The 15095-nt window shown below is 41.0% G+C and overlaps 1 protein-coding gene across 4 annotated transcripts; it reads left to right on the top strand.

Moving 5' to 3' along the window:
* Positions 1-236: 236 nt before the first annotated feature.
* Positions 237-14635, top strand: LOC110503548 (porphobilinogen deaminase). Of its 4 annotated transcripts, none has more exons than XM_036961418.1 (14): positions 237-447; positions 5806-5862; positions 6306-6378; positions 6544-6593; positions 6756-6811; positions 7396-7473; positions 7710-7787; positions 7895-7970; positions 8131-8244; positions 10026-10064; positions 10243-10362; positions 12106-12159; positions 12262-12348; positions 12488-14635. In XM_036961418.1, the coding sequence occupies exons 1-14, from the start codon at positions 424-426 to the stop codon at positions 12659-12661; spliced, it is 1080 nt and encodes a 359-aa protein (XP_036817313.1). In that variant the 5' UTR covers positions 237-423; the 3' UTR covers positions 12662-14635. The 4 variants fall into 4 exon arrangements, with proteins under 4 accessions (XP_036817313.1, XP_021437606.2, XP_021437607.2 ...); XM_021581931.2 differs by having other exon boundaries at positions 238-447; positions 5809-5862; XM_021581932.2 differs by lacking the exon at positions 237-447 and adding an exon at positions 5480-5606 and having other exon boundaries at positions 5809-5862.
* The last annotated feature ends 460 nt before the right edge of the window (positions 14636-15095 follow it).

Below are 15095 nucleotides of genomic sequence, written 5' to 3'. Positions count from 1 at the left end.
ATGACAAGGGTATAGTAGCTAGAAGACAGTGGTCAGCTGCGCACATGTTACTTATAAATTGTCAATGTACAAAAAATGCAATTGTTACTAAGTTTGCTCATTTTGCTAGTGAAATGTACTTTAAATCGATAAAACAATAATAAAAAATAAAAAAAATGGGCTGTTTTCAAACGGTTACTGTGTGACCAAGAACACATTTGCAAGTAGCTTTTTTAGATGTTCGTGAACGCAGCCAAAGCACACGGAAGTGAAATGACATTCCGTGGAGTGACGTCGGAAGGGCACTGGCAGTCAGCAGAATTGACCCTAGTTACAAATGCCCCTTTCATCCCTGATTACAAGGAATTAGCTATAGTCTCATGGGTTGAACGTCGGGAATAACTGACAAAGACAATACTCGCTGATCATCACGGTATCACTGAGATGTCGGGAGAGACGAGTTCACAGGTGAGAGCCGTGGCTAGTTAGCTAGCACTCTGCATAGCATAATGTTCATACCTCCGTGATAACGTTTGGCGGAGTGAGGCATGCGCCATTTTTACAGCCAACCCGGACCGCGCTGATTGGTTTACTGTCGCGCCCTCCTGCACCTCGGAGCTCTACCATTGGAGAATACATCTTATATATCAAATAATTGACATTACAAATAACGTCTGCCTCGACAGTCACCATTAGCAGCTACATCCATTGAACATGTAGATTAGAAACGGTTATGTTTTAGTTTTCCCTTTCTAATGACAGATTGGCCGTTCCCGTAGTAAAAACGATGTGTGTTAATTCATTAAATAACAGCATAATATGATGTTCCTGCCTGTCAGAGCTTCTATGGCTGCTGTACGATGCCTGCAACCAATGTTGCCTGTGTAGTAGCCCCGAGATTGCCGAGCAGCTCCCCTTGGACTGCCTCGCAGGAATATCAACCCACAGAGAGAAGAACGAGATTGAACTTCACTTCATTTTCTAGGGCAGTTGTCGACTGGTCGATCTCCAAGGCATTCATATTCGATCGCAGTTACGGATTTAGGTATAGGCGACATGGGCAGCCGCCCTGGGCGGCACGGGAAACCCGCACAAAAAAATCGGAATAGTGACAACACAAATTGGTTTTCTATCGCTTATTTGCACGTCACGTCAATGATATCTTGCCACCATGTGGGACTGTGGGTCAATTAACCTTGTCGGAGTGGGCGCCCTGATTCTAGTTTGTGAGCTAGGCAGGCGACTGCCTAGGAAGGTCTCTCTATGATAATTTATTTGTGTTGTTCCAAATGTCTGAATAAACGTTACATTTAGTGCAGAGTTGTGCTTTTTTTTGGCGGGGGGGGGGGCTAAAGGGGCTTTTTTCCCAGGGAGCCATACCATCTAGAACCGCCACTGCTCGATCGCCAAACATTTATGTAAACAAAAAAAAAACGATAGAGCCTTGTATTCTATTTTTCTTCTGTCTGGGCTGCTGGCGTTAGGTGTACACTATTCAGCTGCCCTGCGCGCCGGGTAGGCGAACTGTTGCCATTTTGAACCTTTTCTTATGACTGAAGGTACAAACGCTGCCTTCCCGGAGGGCCCAGAGAGCAAATCAAGTGCACTATGGGATTACTGCTGGCCAATCGGGTGGCTCAGATTACCGTGTCTGCATTAATGTAGCAGGCACAATAAATCTACAGCCAAATTGATACTGAGCTTTCAAAACGTTTAAAACCATGACTAGAGAGACTGTCAACGAATACAGCAAAGAGCTGCTGTTTTTATGATTGAGTACATTCTTACTCAGCACTGACAACACTTTGTATTCAAATACGTTTATAAGCAATTTCAACTCAGCGCTGCAACAAGAACTGCATCGGTAATGAATGAGTAAGAAAGTGTATCTATAGGCTTGCGTTGATATTATTAGCGACATGGGTCTTTTTTAATATCGAGGAATAAATTACTTTCTCTGTTCATAGAAGTAACAACATTAATTTGTGCATGAGGCAGAAATAATGTGGTGCGACTCGGGTTTCGCCAACAGCTGGTAGACGGTGTCCCTTGTTGGTCAGTGTCAGTGGAGGAAGGGGAGAGCATGGGGCTGTTGAGGCTCATCCTCAGTCTGCTGCTCTCTCCCTCCGTTGAGGCTAGAGGTCGACCGATTAGGATTTTTCAACACCGATACCTATTATTGGAGGACCAAAGAAAGCCGATACCTCTTAATGGTCGATTTTATATATATATATATATATATATATATATATATATATATATATATATATATATATATATATATATATATATATTTGTAATAATGACAGTTACAACAATACTGAATGAACAATGAACACTTTTGTTTAACTTAATATAATACATAAATGAAATCAATTTAGTCTCAAATAAATATTGGAACATGTTCAATTTGGTAAAATAATGCAAATACACCGTTTTTGAGAAGAAAGTAAAAGTGCCGTATGTGCCATGTAAAAAGATAACGTTTAAGTTCCTTGCTCAGAACATGAGAACATATAAAACATGAATATACCCAGTTAATAAGTTTTAGGTTGTAGTTATTATAGGACTTCTGACTATTTCTTTCTGTACCATTTGTATTTCATATAGATTTGACAATTGGATGTTCTTATAGGCACTTTAGTATTGCCAGCCTAATCTCGGGAGTTCATAGGCTTGAAGTCATAAACGGCGCTGTGCCTCAAGCATTGCAGCTCCTTGCTCAGAACATGAGAACATATAAAACATGAATATACCCAGTTAATAAGTTTTAGGTTGTAGTTATTATAGGACTTCTGACTATTTCTTTCTGTACCATTTGTATTTCATATAGATTTGACAATTGGATGTTCTTATAGGCACTTTAGTATTGCCAGCCTAATCTCGGGAGTTCATAGGCTTGAAGTCATAAACGGCGCTGTGCCTCAAGCATTGCTAAGAGCTGCTGGCAAACGCAGTAAAGTGCTGTTTGAATGAATGCTTACGAGCCTGCTGCTGCCTACCACCGCTCAGTCAGACTGCACTATCAAATATCAAATCATAGATTTAATTATAATAAACACACAGAAATATGAGCCTTTGGTCATTAATATGGTCAAATCCGGGAAACTATAATTTTAGAAAACAAAACGTTTATTCTTTCAGTGAATTACGGAACCGTTTCGTATTTTATCCAACGGGTGGCAACCCTAAGTCTAAATATTGCTGTTACATTGCACAACCTTCAAGGTTATGTCATAATTATGTAAAATTCTGGCAAATTAATTACGGTCTTTGTTAGGAAGAAATGGTCTTCACACAGTTCGCAACGAGCCAGACGGCCCAAACTGCTGCATTTACCCTGACTCTGCTTGCACTGAACACAAGAGAAGTGACACAATTTCCCCAGTTAATATCGCCGGCTAAAATGCATTTCTTTTAACTAAATATGCAGGTTTAAAAAAATATACTTCTGTGAATTGATTTTAAGAAAGGCATTAATGTTTATGGTTAGGTACATTTGTGCAACGATTGTGCTTTTTTTCGCGAATGTGCTTTTGTTAAATCATCACCCGTTTGGCGAAGTTGAAGTAGGCTGTGATTAGATGATAAATTAACAGGCACCACTTTGATTATATGCAACACAGGACAAGCTAGTTCACTTAGTAATATCATCAATCATGTGTAGTTAATTAGTGATTTTGTGAAGATTGATTGTTTTTTATAAGTTAAGTTTAATGCTACTGTAGCTAGCAACTTACCATGACTCCTTGCAGCCACAAGGTCCTTTTGATGCTGCTCTCGCGTAACAGGTGGTCAGCTTCCCACGCAGTCTCCTCGTGGATTGCAATGTAATTGGCCATAATCGGCATCCAAAAAGGCAGATTACCGATTGTTATGAAAACTTGAAATCGGCCCTAATTAATCGGTCGACCTCTAGTTGAGACTGGCCATCAGATGCTCGCTCAGTTGTGCCTCACAAGTAATACAACAATGGATCTATTGCCGGTGTGATCATATAGCCTACCTTAAATTTTGAAAGATAATTTTAAGAAATGGCCTGAACAACAATACATTGGCAGGGCAATTTATGCACAGCCAATATGCAGTGAAAATGTATTGGGCCATATAGCTTACTGCACAAACCTCATTGCTACATAACTATTTTTAATTGGTTAATGTTGCACAGGTGTACATTTTTTTACTCAAAAAGTGATCTTGACTCAGAAAAGGTTGTTGACCACTGTTCTAGAGTTTTCCTGTTAAGACTATCAACGTTTCCCTTCACTGTGGCAATTGGGATCGAATCAACGCTATATTATCCACTTTCAATGCAACATACCGAAACAAAACTAACTATGCAAGATTTTGTTGTAGGCAAAACACATAGGATTCCATTAAATTGACACACACTACTCAGCCCGAACTTTACACAGACCTGTGCGGCATAAACAATTAGAGCTGCATATGCAAATAGACCATTGCCATATATGGATCTGTGCCATTTACTTTGAACTGGACTGTGTTTACAGTATGAGCGGTTCTGAGTAGATGCCTTGTTTTGAGATCAAAGCGAGAGCTGCGTCTAGCCACATCTGCACATTTTGTTCATATCCTTTGCTAGTTAGTGAGTTATTAGCCCAGTTATAGATCATTTGTAGTCAGCAATAGGGGAGTGATTGCTTCTTACAAAAGCATAAAACATTCACAGACATCTTTGAAAAGCGAGTCGGGTAAAGAGCTTCCCTGATTCCCTGTAATAATGGTATGGGAATAATAATGCATTTTATTTTGTAAAGTGGTTTCTTGCATCAAACAACACAACATTTTCAGTCACCTCCTTGTCTGAAGGGCAAGTGGATAAACAGGTTAATGTCAAGCCCTGCATGTTTTGTTTTAAGTGTCATGGAATGTAGGCCTACATTGAACATCACACATTGCTACTGTAGGCTGAATGATATAACAGCTATTCCCATGTTAAAATGTTATGGGATGCATTTTCTCCATTGTTTTTGATAGTAGGCCTCTATGATCAAATAGCCACAGTAGCCCACATGGCCGCTGTTAAAACTGTAACTTAAGGCAGGTACAGCCTCAGTGTTCATAGTAAACGCGTGCTGGAAGTTGCACAGAATTTTTACAACATTCAAGTTTGTGCTCAGCAGACCTGAAATTTGCTCAGTGTCGATTGTTTTTGTTGTTGATGAGGGAACATTGCCTACAACATCCAGTGCGTCAACTCTTGTCTTGTCCTTTAAAACCTAAAGGTTGTCAGCTTTGAATGGGATCAGATTTAAACGGAAAAATCTATCCTTTTTATATCGGTGCTTTCCACATACATACATGTCTATTTCATGACCATTTGGAAAATGCCAATAGGCAAATTATCTTACAAAAGACCATCGCTACCCCTCACTGCTCATAATAACTGCCACAATGAATCGGCACACTTGACTTATCAGCTAGGACCAGGGAAATGAGGGTGTAGGAAGTTGAGGCATGGTTCAGTATCTCTAGGGCTAGGCTGTATAACTTGCCACTGCTCCCCACATAGACACAGCAGGCTTTCACAGCTCTACAGACGACACAACGTGCTGCTCTGCGTGTAGAAGCTAAGGTTTCCTGAGAACTATGGAGGGACCTTATAAGTACGTCAGGGTATGAGGAAAGCAATTCAAGCAGAGTTTGTTTATATAATGATATGGAGCAGTTATATGTGGCTTACAGTGAAAGGAGTTTGGACAATACAAAGGGAATCATTGCAATGAACTGCAACTACATGAGGAAATGTAAAAACTCTGTTATTGGAAAAATGGCTGTTGCAATGTATTGCTTGTGTTTTTCCAACAGAATGCTAATGGGAAAGTTAGCCGGCTCATAAGAATTGGAACCCGAAAGAGCCAGGTAAGATACCTTTGGTGGTTGAGTGGAACTAAATCGCATGTGATTTTAGGTTTAAGGTAATGTCATTTTTCACTTGAACAATTTTTCCCGGTGTCAGTGAAACTACTGTGGAGTTTGAATAGGTTAGCGCAGAGCGTGGCAACTCTTTATCAGATAAGCTTCCCTTCTCTGTTCCCTCAGATACAGCAATCAGGGAGGTCTGCTCCTCCTGCAACAGAGATAGTCCATTCACTGCTCCAATAATGTCTAGCCTTTTACTACAGCTTGTTATGTTCACGTCCCAGTGATTTGATAACGCACGGCTGAACATTTGCTTCTTGAATAGCCTATGATATTCAGTATTATCCAGGGAGTGAACTAGCTAGAAATCAACCATCCAAAATGCGCACACACACAAGTTGTCATCCAAATTGCATTCATTTCTGTTAATTTATTGACCTCAGCTGGCTCGTATTCAGACGGACAGTGTTGCAGAGAAGCTGAAGAGACTGTACCCCGATGTCCACTTAGAAATAGGTGAGTCCAGGTGACCGGCAATACACTCGTAGAAAAAAAGGTGCTATCTAGAACCTATAAGGGTTCTCTTCCTTTGACTATGGAAATGCATCACAATAAGATATGTACAATACAGTAATTCAACGACTATATCACTTTGTATATGTCCTTGTCTTTCTGTGTCAGTTGGCATGACAACTACAGGGGACAAAATCCTTGACACAGCGTTATCAAAGGTAAATCTGTTTATAAACTAAAGCATTTCTCATCAGAACTAAATTATTGTCCAAATTGTTCATTTTACTTGACTCAGTAGTGTGCGAAAAACACTTTTAAGTTCTGAGCTAAAAAATGTGATGAGGTTAACAGTTAGTAACCTATATGCTTTCTAAATGCAGATTGGAGAGAAGAGCCTTTTCACCAAAGAACTGGAGACTGCTCTGGAGAGAAACGAGTAAGTCTCATTTTGTCTTCTGGATCCACACAACCAACTCCTTATTTTCAAAGTTAAAGAAAAACTAAAGAAAAAGTTGTTGATGTATTGATTGCGTATGTCTTCACCTTTGATAGTCATCACAGCTGTAAATCATTTTTAATAAGGTTCTACCAACTTTGCACAACTCTTAAGGCAACATTTATTCATAGTTTTTTGTCAAAATGGCTCAAGCTCAGTAAGTTTGGGTGGGGGTTATTGATGGACAGCAATATTCAAACCTTGTCTCTGATTTGCAAGCAAATTCAAGTCAGGACTGAGGCTCGACCACTCATGAACAATCGGCACCTCTTGAAAAGCCATTCACTAGGCACTATACATTCAAACTGTATGCTACATTACTATTAGTCTTAATGTGAAAAGCCACTACTGTGGAGGTACTTTCTTTATTACAATGTAATGGCATGCATTTTGAGTAGCTTCAAAATGTCATTAATGGCTTCAAGACTTTGATTTGTGCAGGTGTTTAATGTCCCCCCCCCCCCTCAGTCTTTGCTCTGAAGTGTTGCAAAATAAATGACTCTGTTGTGCTGTGTCTCCTATAGAGTAGACTTGGTGGTCCACTCTTTGAAAGACTTGCCCACGACTCTACCTCCTGGCTTTACCATAGGAGCTGTGCTAAAGTAAGTCGGCACAATAGTGCCTCTGTGAGGATCCACAGGGAAATCAAACACACTGTCCTTATTCATCTGGGCTATGTGTATATACATTTATTTTGAATACTCCAAGCGCGCCAGTGTATAACCTTTTTGAATATCTACTATTGAAGTCGGATTCTCTTCACCACGACCGTGGAATGAAGTAGCCTCCAATATTTTCATGGTAAATCGTTTTTTTCTCTCTTTCCTGTTAATTTAAGGCGAGAGAACCCCCATGACGCAGTGGTCTTGCATCCCAAAAACATGGGAAAATCCCTTGACACCCTGCCCGACAAGAGGTACAAAACAGTTGAATTTTACTCATGACATTGTTTGATGATTCTTTTCCAATCTGTTTTAAAGGAGTGGCTTGACATTGATCTTGATGTTTTTTTTTTGTTCATAGTGTGATAGGCACAAGTTCCCTGCGACGGGCTGCTCAGCTAAAGAAAAGATTCCCCCACCTGGAGTTTAAAGATATTGTATCCTTTCTCTCAGTGCTACGTTCTCTCACTGCCACTCTCACAGTATAGCGAAGGATTTAAAACAGGATCTTCATTTCAAATCTGATGCACATCATATCAGTAATGAGCACCATCTGTAGAGGGTTGTGAGTTTGTTTCCTTAGTGCGTTTTTTCCAGCGAGGAAACCTCAACACGAGGTTGAAGAAGCTGGATGAAAAGGACGACTTCTCGGCCATTATACTGGCTGCAGCTGGACTCCGTCGCATGGGCTGGGATAGCCGAGTCAGCCAGGTACAGTTGAAGTCAAAAGTTTACATACACCATAGCCAAATACATTTAAACTCAGTTTTTCACAATTCCTGACATTTAATCCTGGTAAAAATTCCCTGTCTTAGGTCAGTTAGGATCACCACTTTATTTTAAGAATGTGAAATGTCAGAATAATAGTAGAGAGTGATTTATTTGAGCTTTTATTTCTTTCATCACATTCCCAGTGGGTCAGAAGTTTACATACACTCAATTAGTATTTTGTAGCATTGCCTTTAAATTGTTTAACTTGGGTCAAACGTTTCGGGTAGCCTTCCACAAGCTTCCAACAATAAGTTGGGTGAATTTTGGCCCATTCTTCCTGACAGAGCTGGTGTAACTGAGTCAGGTTTATAGGCCTCCTTGATCGCACATGCTTTTTCAATTCTGCCCACAAATGTTCTATAGGATTGAGGTCAGGGCTTTGTGATGGCCACCTCAATACAATGACTTTGTTGTCCTTAAGCCATTTTGCCACAACTTTGGAAGTATGCTTGGGGTCATTGTCCATTTGGAAGACCCATTTGCGACCAAGCTTTAACTTCCTGACTGTTGTCTTGAGATTTTGCCTCAATATATCCACATAATTTTACTTCCTCATGATGCCATCTATTTTGTGAAGTGCACCAGTCTCCCCTGCAGCAAAGCACCCCCACAACATGATGCTGCCACCCCTGTGCTTCACGGTTGGGATGGTGTTCTTTGGCTTGCAAGCCTCCCCCTTTTTCCTCCAAACATAACAATGGTCATTATGGCCAAACAGTTCTATTTTTGTTTCATCAGACCAAAGGACATTTTTCCAAAAAGTACGATCTTTGTCCCCATATGCAGTTGCAAACCGTAGTCTGGCTTTTTTTATGCCGGTTTTGGAGCAGTGGCTTCTTCCTTGCTGAGCGGCCTTTCAGGTTATGTCGATATAGGACTCGTTTTACTGTGGATATAGATACTTTTGTACCTGTTTCCTCCAGCATCTTCACAAGGTCCTTTGCTGTTGTACTGGGATTGATTTGCACTTTTCGCACAAAGTACGTTCATCTCTAGGAGACAGAACGCGCCTCCTTCCTGAGCGTTATGATGGCTGTGTGGTCCCATGGTGTTTATACTTGCGTAATATTGTTTGTACAGATGAACGTGGTACCTTCAGGCATTTGGAAATTGCTCCCAAGGATGATCCAGACTTGTGGAGGTCTACACCTCCAATTGACTCAAATGATGTCAATTAGCCTATCAGAAGCTTCTAAAGCCATGACATCATTTTTTTGAATTTTCCAAGCTGTTTAAAGGCACAGTCAACTTAGTGTAAACTTCTGATCCACTGGAATTGTGATACAGTGCATTATAAGTGATGAAATCTGTCTGTAAACAATTGTTGGAAAAATTACTTGTCATGCACAAAGTAGATGTCTTAACCGACTTGCCAAAACTATAGTTTGTAAACAATACATTTTTGGAGTGGTTGAAAAATGAGTTTTAATGACTCCAACCTAAGTGTATGTAAACTTCCAACTTCAACTGTAGCTACCTCCAACACTCCACATCACAACACCTTGTCCATAACATAGAGATAAATCAAGAGTCATCTTAATTAATCAAGATTCATTGTATGTGTTTTTTAGACTATGTAAGCCTATATATAGCCTATAACTAGGGCCCTGAGTTTTTCCAAGTGGTCACATGGTCATGGAAAACCTCCTGGCCCTACATAATGTATCCGCCTACCTAAAATATTGGGCAGTTACCTTTCATTTGTGTCTTTGCATTTGCAGATCCTGGGCCCTGAGGACTGCATGTACGCTGTTGGACAGGTAGGTAGATTTATTTTATGAAGGAGAAATGGGCAACTTTAACTCTTTAACTCTCATACCTGCGCCTAACTGTTGTTAAAACTGAATATTTTACCCTGAAAGGCTCTGTGTATGTGAGGATTAGAATTTTCAGTGTGGTCTTAACAGACTGAGGGTCCATTGCGTGGCTGTGTTCCAGGGGGCTCTTGCCATCGAGGTGCGGGCCAGAGACGAGGACATCCTGGAGATGGTGTCTGTTCTGCACGACCCCGACACGGTCCTGCGCTGTATAGCAGAGCGAGCCTTCCTCAGACGACTGGCAAGTCTCACTCTGTCTCGTAGATGTTATAGTGTTTTGTCCAGTGTATCTGTGAATTGTTGGCTGCTAGTGCATTGTCAATGCTACTTAATATAAATACTCATAACGGACCAGTTTCCCCAGACACAGATGAAGCATGCTCAATGGAGAATCACAATTGAAAGTTTTTTTTTTGTTGTCTAGGACGAGGCTTAATCTATGTCTGGGAAACCGGCCATTTAAGTTGCAATTGCAAGTGAAAGAAGAAGAAAAAAAAAGAAAAAAAGAAGTAATGTTAGGCTTTATAACTATGTCACATAAACAGTACTTAAAGGGGCAATCCGGAGTTGAAACAATCACAAAGCGTTTACCCCACCTCTATTTTGGTAAAAAGCTGAGGGATGGGCCTGGAGAAATGTAACTACTCACAAACTTGTAGACACAGCTATGAATGCAAGGACTGACCATCCACAATATAAAAGTTATAGTTTTAAGCGTGTTTGGAGGCAATACAGTGTTTTTTTTCAGTATATCACTGGGGACGAGCACCTTGCCATTCAGGACTTCTATACCAGGCGGTGTCATAGGAAGGCCCTAAAAATTCATGCATCCAGCCACCCAAGTCATAAACTGTTCATTTTGCTACCGCTCGACAAACGGTACCAATGCACTGTCTGGAACCATCAGGACCCTGAACAGCTTCTACCCCCAAGCCATAAGATTGCTAAATACACTGAACAGAAATATAACCACTATGTAAAGTGTTGGTCCCATGTTTCATGAGCTGAAATAAACGCAGACATTTTCCATACGCACAAAAAAGCTTATTTCTCTCCATTTTTTCACAAATTTGTTTACATCCCTGTTAGTGAGCATTTCTCCTTTGCCAAGATAATTCATCCACCTGACAGGTGTGACATATCAGGAAGCTTATTAAACAGCATGATCATTACACAGGTGCACCTTGTGCTGCGGACAATAAAAAACCACTTTAAAATTTGCAGTTTTGACCTCGACAACGTGACACTTCCGTCTTCTTCACCTGCGGGATCGTCTGAGGATGATGGGAGGGTATTTCTATCTGTAATAAAGCCCTTTTGTGGGGGGAAAACTCATTCTGATTGGCTGGGCTTGACTCCTCAGTGGGTGGGCCTGGCTGCCAAGTGGGTGGGCCTATGCCCTGCAAGGTCCACCCAGGGCTGCACCCCCTTGCCCAGTCATGTAAAATACATGCATAATGGATTTATTTCAATTGACTGATATCCTTATATAAACTGTAACTCAGTAAAATCTTTGAAAATGTTGCACGTTACGTTTATATTTTTGTTCAGTATAGTTAGTCTGCAGCTTCTGCTGCTGTTTATTGTCTGTCGTGCTGACTAATCACTTTATTCCTAGTTTACAGTATGCACATATCTACCTCAATTACTTTGTACCCCTGCACATCGACTCGGTACTTGTACCCCGTGTATATAGCCAAGTTATCGTTACTCATTGTGTATTTATTATTACTTTTATTATGACGTGTAGTTTTTTTCTTTTTCTTTTCTTTTTCTCTGCATTGCTGGGAAGGGCCCGTAGTTAAGCATGTCACTGCTAGTCTTCACCTGTTGTTTACGAAGCATGTGACAAATACGATTTGATTTGATTCATTTAGAAAATGGATGCAGCAACCTCAGATTACCCCCTTTTAACCAAATGTCTGTTTGCTTGCACGTCTCATTATATTTGACACTCCAGTGTAATCACTTTTGCTTCTTGTAGGAGGGGGGTTGCAGTGTACCGGTTGCTGTCCACACTGAAGTCAAGGACTCTCAGGTAAGGGCTTATGACATTTGCTAAAGTGTGAGTGTGTGTCGTTGCATATCCGTGGTTACGTGCGTGCGTGCCTTTGTAACTGTTGTGTTCTGTTTACCAAAGCTCTACCTGACGGGAGCAGTGTACAGCCTGGATGGTTCAGACAGCCTCAAGGAGACCATGCAGACCAGCATTGCTTCAGACAATAAGGTCAGACTAATGATTTCTCACCCCCCCCCCCCCCCCCCCCCCAGTCAACTCTTCCAATTAAACATATCAGCTCATCAAGGGGCTCCCTTCTCAGGGCGTATTTATTTGGTTTATTTAAGCCGTCTTTCCTCTGTGGTAGGTGGAAGAGCGAGTGGATGAGCGGGTCCAGCGTGTTGGCGTAACAGCGAACAACATGCCAGGCCCGGCCCAGGATGCATCTGAGAAGCTAGGTCTAGACTTGGCCAATCTACTGCTGAGTAAAGGGGCGAAGGAGATCCTTACCGTGGCCAGGCAACTTAACGATGCGCGATAAACTCACTTTGTGCCCCCAGCTGGGTCTGGAGGTGTAACCTGCACTCACCGGTACTCATGATATAGAATAGCACTGTCAGCACTACCAGACACGGGTTTGAATAGTATTCGTTTTCGTTCAGTTTGATTGAGCCTGTTTGACGTGCCAGAACATTAACGCACCGGTAACTGCCAAAATAATGGAAACGCTTGAGTAAATGAAGAATGCAAAGCATATTAAACTGGTGCTTCCACAGTGGTTTGGTTCCTGAGTTAATTAAGCAATTAGGATCCCATCATGCTTAGGGTCATGTATAAAAATGCTGGACAGGCCATAGGATCACAATTCCCTCATTCACAGGGCATGAATGTTCACTCAATGGTTTGATGAGCCTGAAAACAATGTAAGCCATATGACGTGGCTGTTTCAGTCACCAGATCTCAACCCAATTGAACACTTATGGGAGATTCTGAAGCGGCGCCTGAGACAGCATTTTCCATCAGCAAAACACCAAATTATGGAATTACTCGTGGAATAAGGGTGTTGCATCCTGCTAATAGAGGCACGTTGAAGCTGTCATGGCTTGTGGCCCAACACCGTATTAGGGCACTTTATGTTTGTGTTCCCTTTATTTTGGCAGTTACCTGTGCACACATTGAGGGACTCCATTTCTCAGTGGGGATCATGCTACCTCTTTCATCAACAGAGCTCTGATAATCTTGTTTGATGAATGACGCGTGTGACACATTAGCGATGTCTGTTAAACAGACCCGGAACATGCAGGCAGGCTACAGTGACAAACTCTAGCTTATGAGGACTATCAGACCGAGTTCCAAGGCCACCTGTCTAAAACACCAGAGCGTCTATTATTATTACTACTCGGCGTATATCTATTTTTCTATTTCCCATGATCGATGTCAAGACGATAAGGAAAAAACTGCGTATAAAATGCAGATGATGAACGGAACACTGGATGCAGTACAAAAACTAAACTCACTGTCGGATACCTGTGCCATTTTCCTCTCACTGTGTTCACAAGTTCAATGTGTTTTGATCCTGAGAGGATTTTTATTGCTTGCTTGCTTTTGCTATACCAATTTTAATATGAATATGAAGCAGTGTAAAATAACACCCAACAAATGCCATCTGCCTACTTCAAAACGGCCTCCATTCATAAAGCGTCTCAGAGTAGGAGAGCTGACCAGGTACTCCCCGGCCATGTGATCTTATTCAATATGGCAAAACTGATCCTAGATCAGCACTCCTATCCTGAGAAGCTTTCTGAATACTGGCACAGGTTTGGTATGATCCAGCCTACTACTCAACAACGTCAGAATTCAACAAGTATTCCATAACCATACCACTAGATATGGCTCCAATGGTAACTATATGTGTGTATTATGAAAGAAATAGAGGAAATAATTGAATGTAATGTCATAAGCTACCTTTTTAGATCATTTGTGGGTTTTGTTGACAAACCTTATGCTGTCGGATACCATCGTTTTGTGCCTTACTTTAGTTGTCTATGGGGCTGCTGTGTGTACAGCTTTGCTTCCAACCTAATACAACCTTATTACCTTGAACTACACGTATGCCTTTTCCGTTTTACCCCTAGAGCCTGCACAGGTTTTCCTGAGTGTCGCCCCATTGTGACCTCTCCAACTTATATTTAGCAGAATGCATTATGTAACATATGTTGCATTACGTGGTGTTTTGTTGTTTGACTATCAATAGTTTGAGGGTGGTTGTGCCATATTTCTGTTTGGCAGCTTTCTGCTTTTCCGGTGCAGTGCTCAAGACATTTTTTAAGAAGATGCTGGTCAAATGATACTTGCTATACCATCTATCTATTTATTGTTGTAGCAATCATCATGACATGACAGAATGTGGAAATGTAATGCAATCTGGAAGCGGCACACTTTGCTTTGTCACTTTCATGAGTTCCGTGTCATAAAAAGGAGCCAGCCTCAAATAAAAGCCACAAGTTGCTCTCTAGTTTTTATTACTCTCTAGTATTTTTTAAAATTTGATTCGTAGGTTATTATTCAACCAATGTTTGGTAGAGCACCCGTGTTTTCATTTTCTTCGTTCTTCTCGGTCTTAAAGGGGCAAATCTGCGGGTGCTTCATCCATTTTGGGACTTCTGAATTAAGGAAATGTTCCCATTTGATTCTTGAAGAATATAACTTAGAAATGCCTTGTGAGCTTAGTTCAACTGTCGTGCCTCATCAGAACCCAAATTATAAGCTTCTTTCACTCCTATGTTTGTAAACAAATTAAATATAAACAAACATGCCTCAATATGGTTAAAACTATAATTGTAATATCATGGTTGGTCAGTCCTTGCATCCATAGCTCTGTCTATGAGTTTGAGAGATTTTTACTGAAACGGGTGGGGAGAACACAGTTATTGTTTCAACAGCTTTAAAGGGAAAGTTCAGCTTACAAATTAATG

Source organism: Oncorhynchus mykiss, chromosome 24 (assembly GCF_013265735.2).
Source record: "Oncorhynchus mykiss isolate Arlee chromosome 24, USDA_OmykA_1.1, whole genome shotgun sequence".
NCBI classification, from domain to species: Eukaryota; Metazoa; Chordata; class Actinopteri; order Salmoniformes; family Salmonidae; genus Oncorhynchus; species Oncorhynchus mykiss.
The sequence above is the reverse complement of the archived record's forward strand: the minus strand, read 5'-3'. Positions and strand labels throughout refer to the sequence as shown.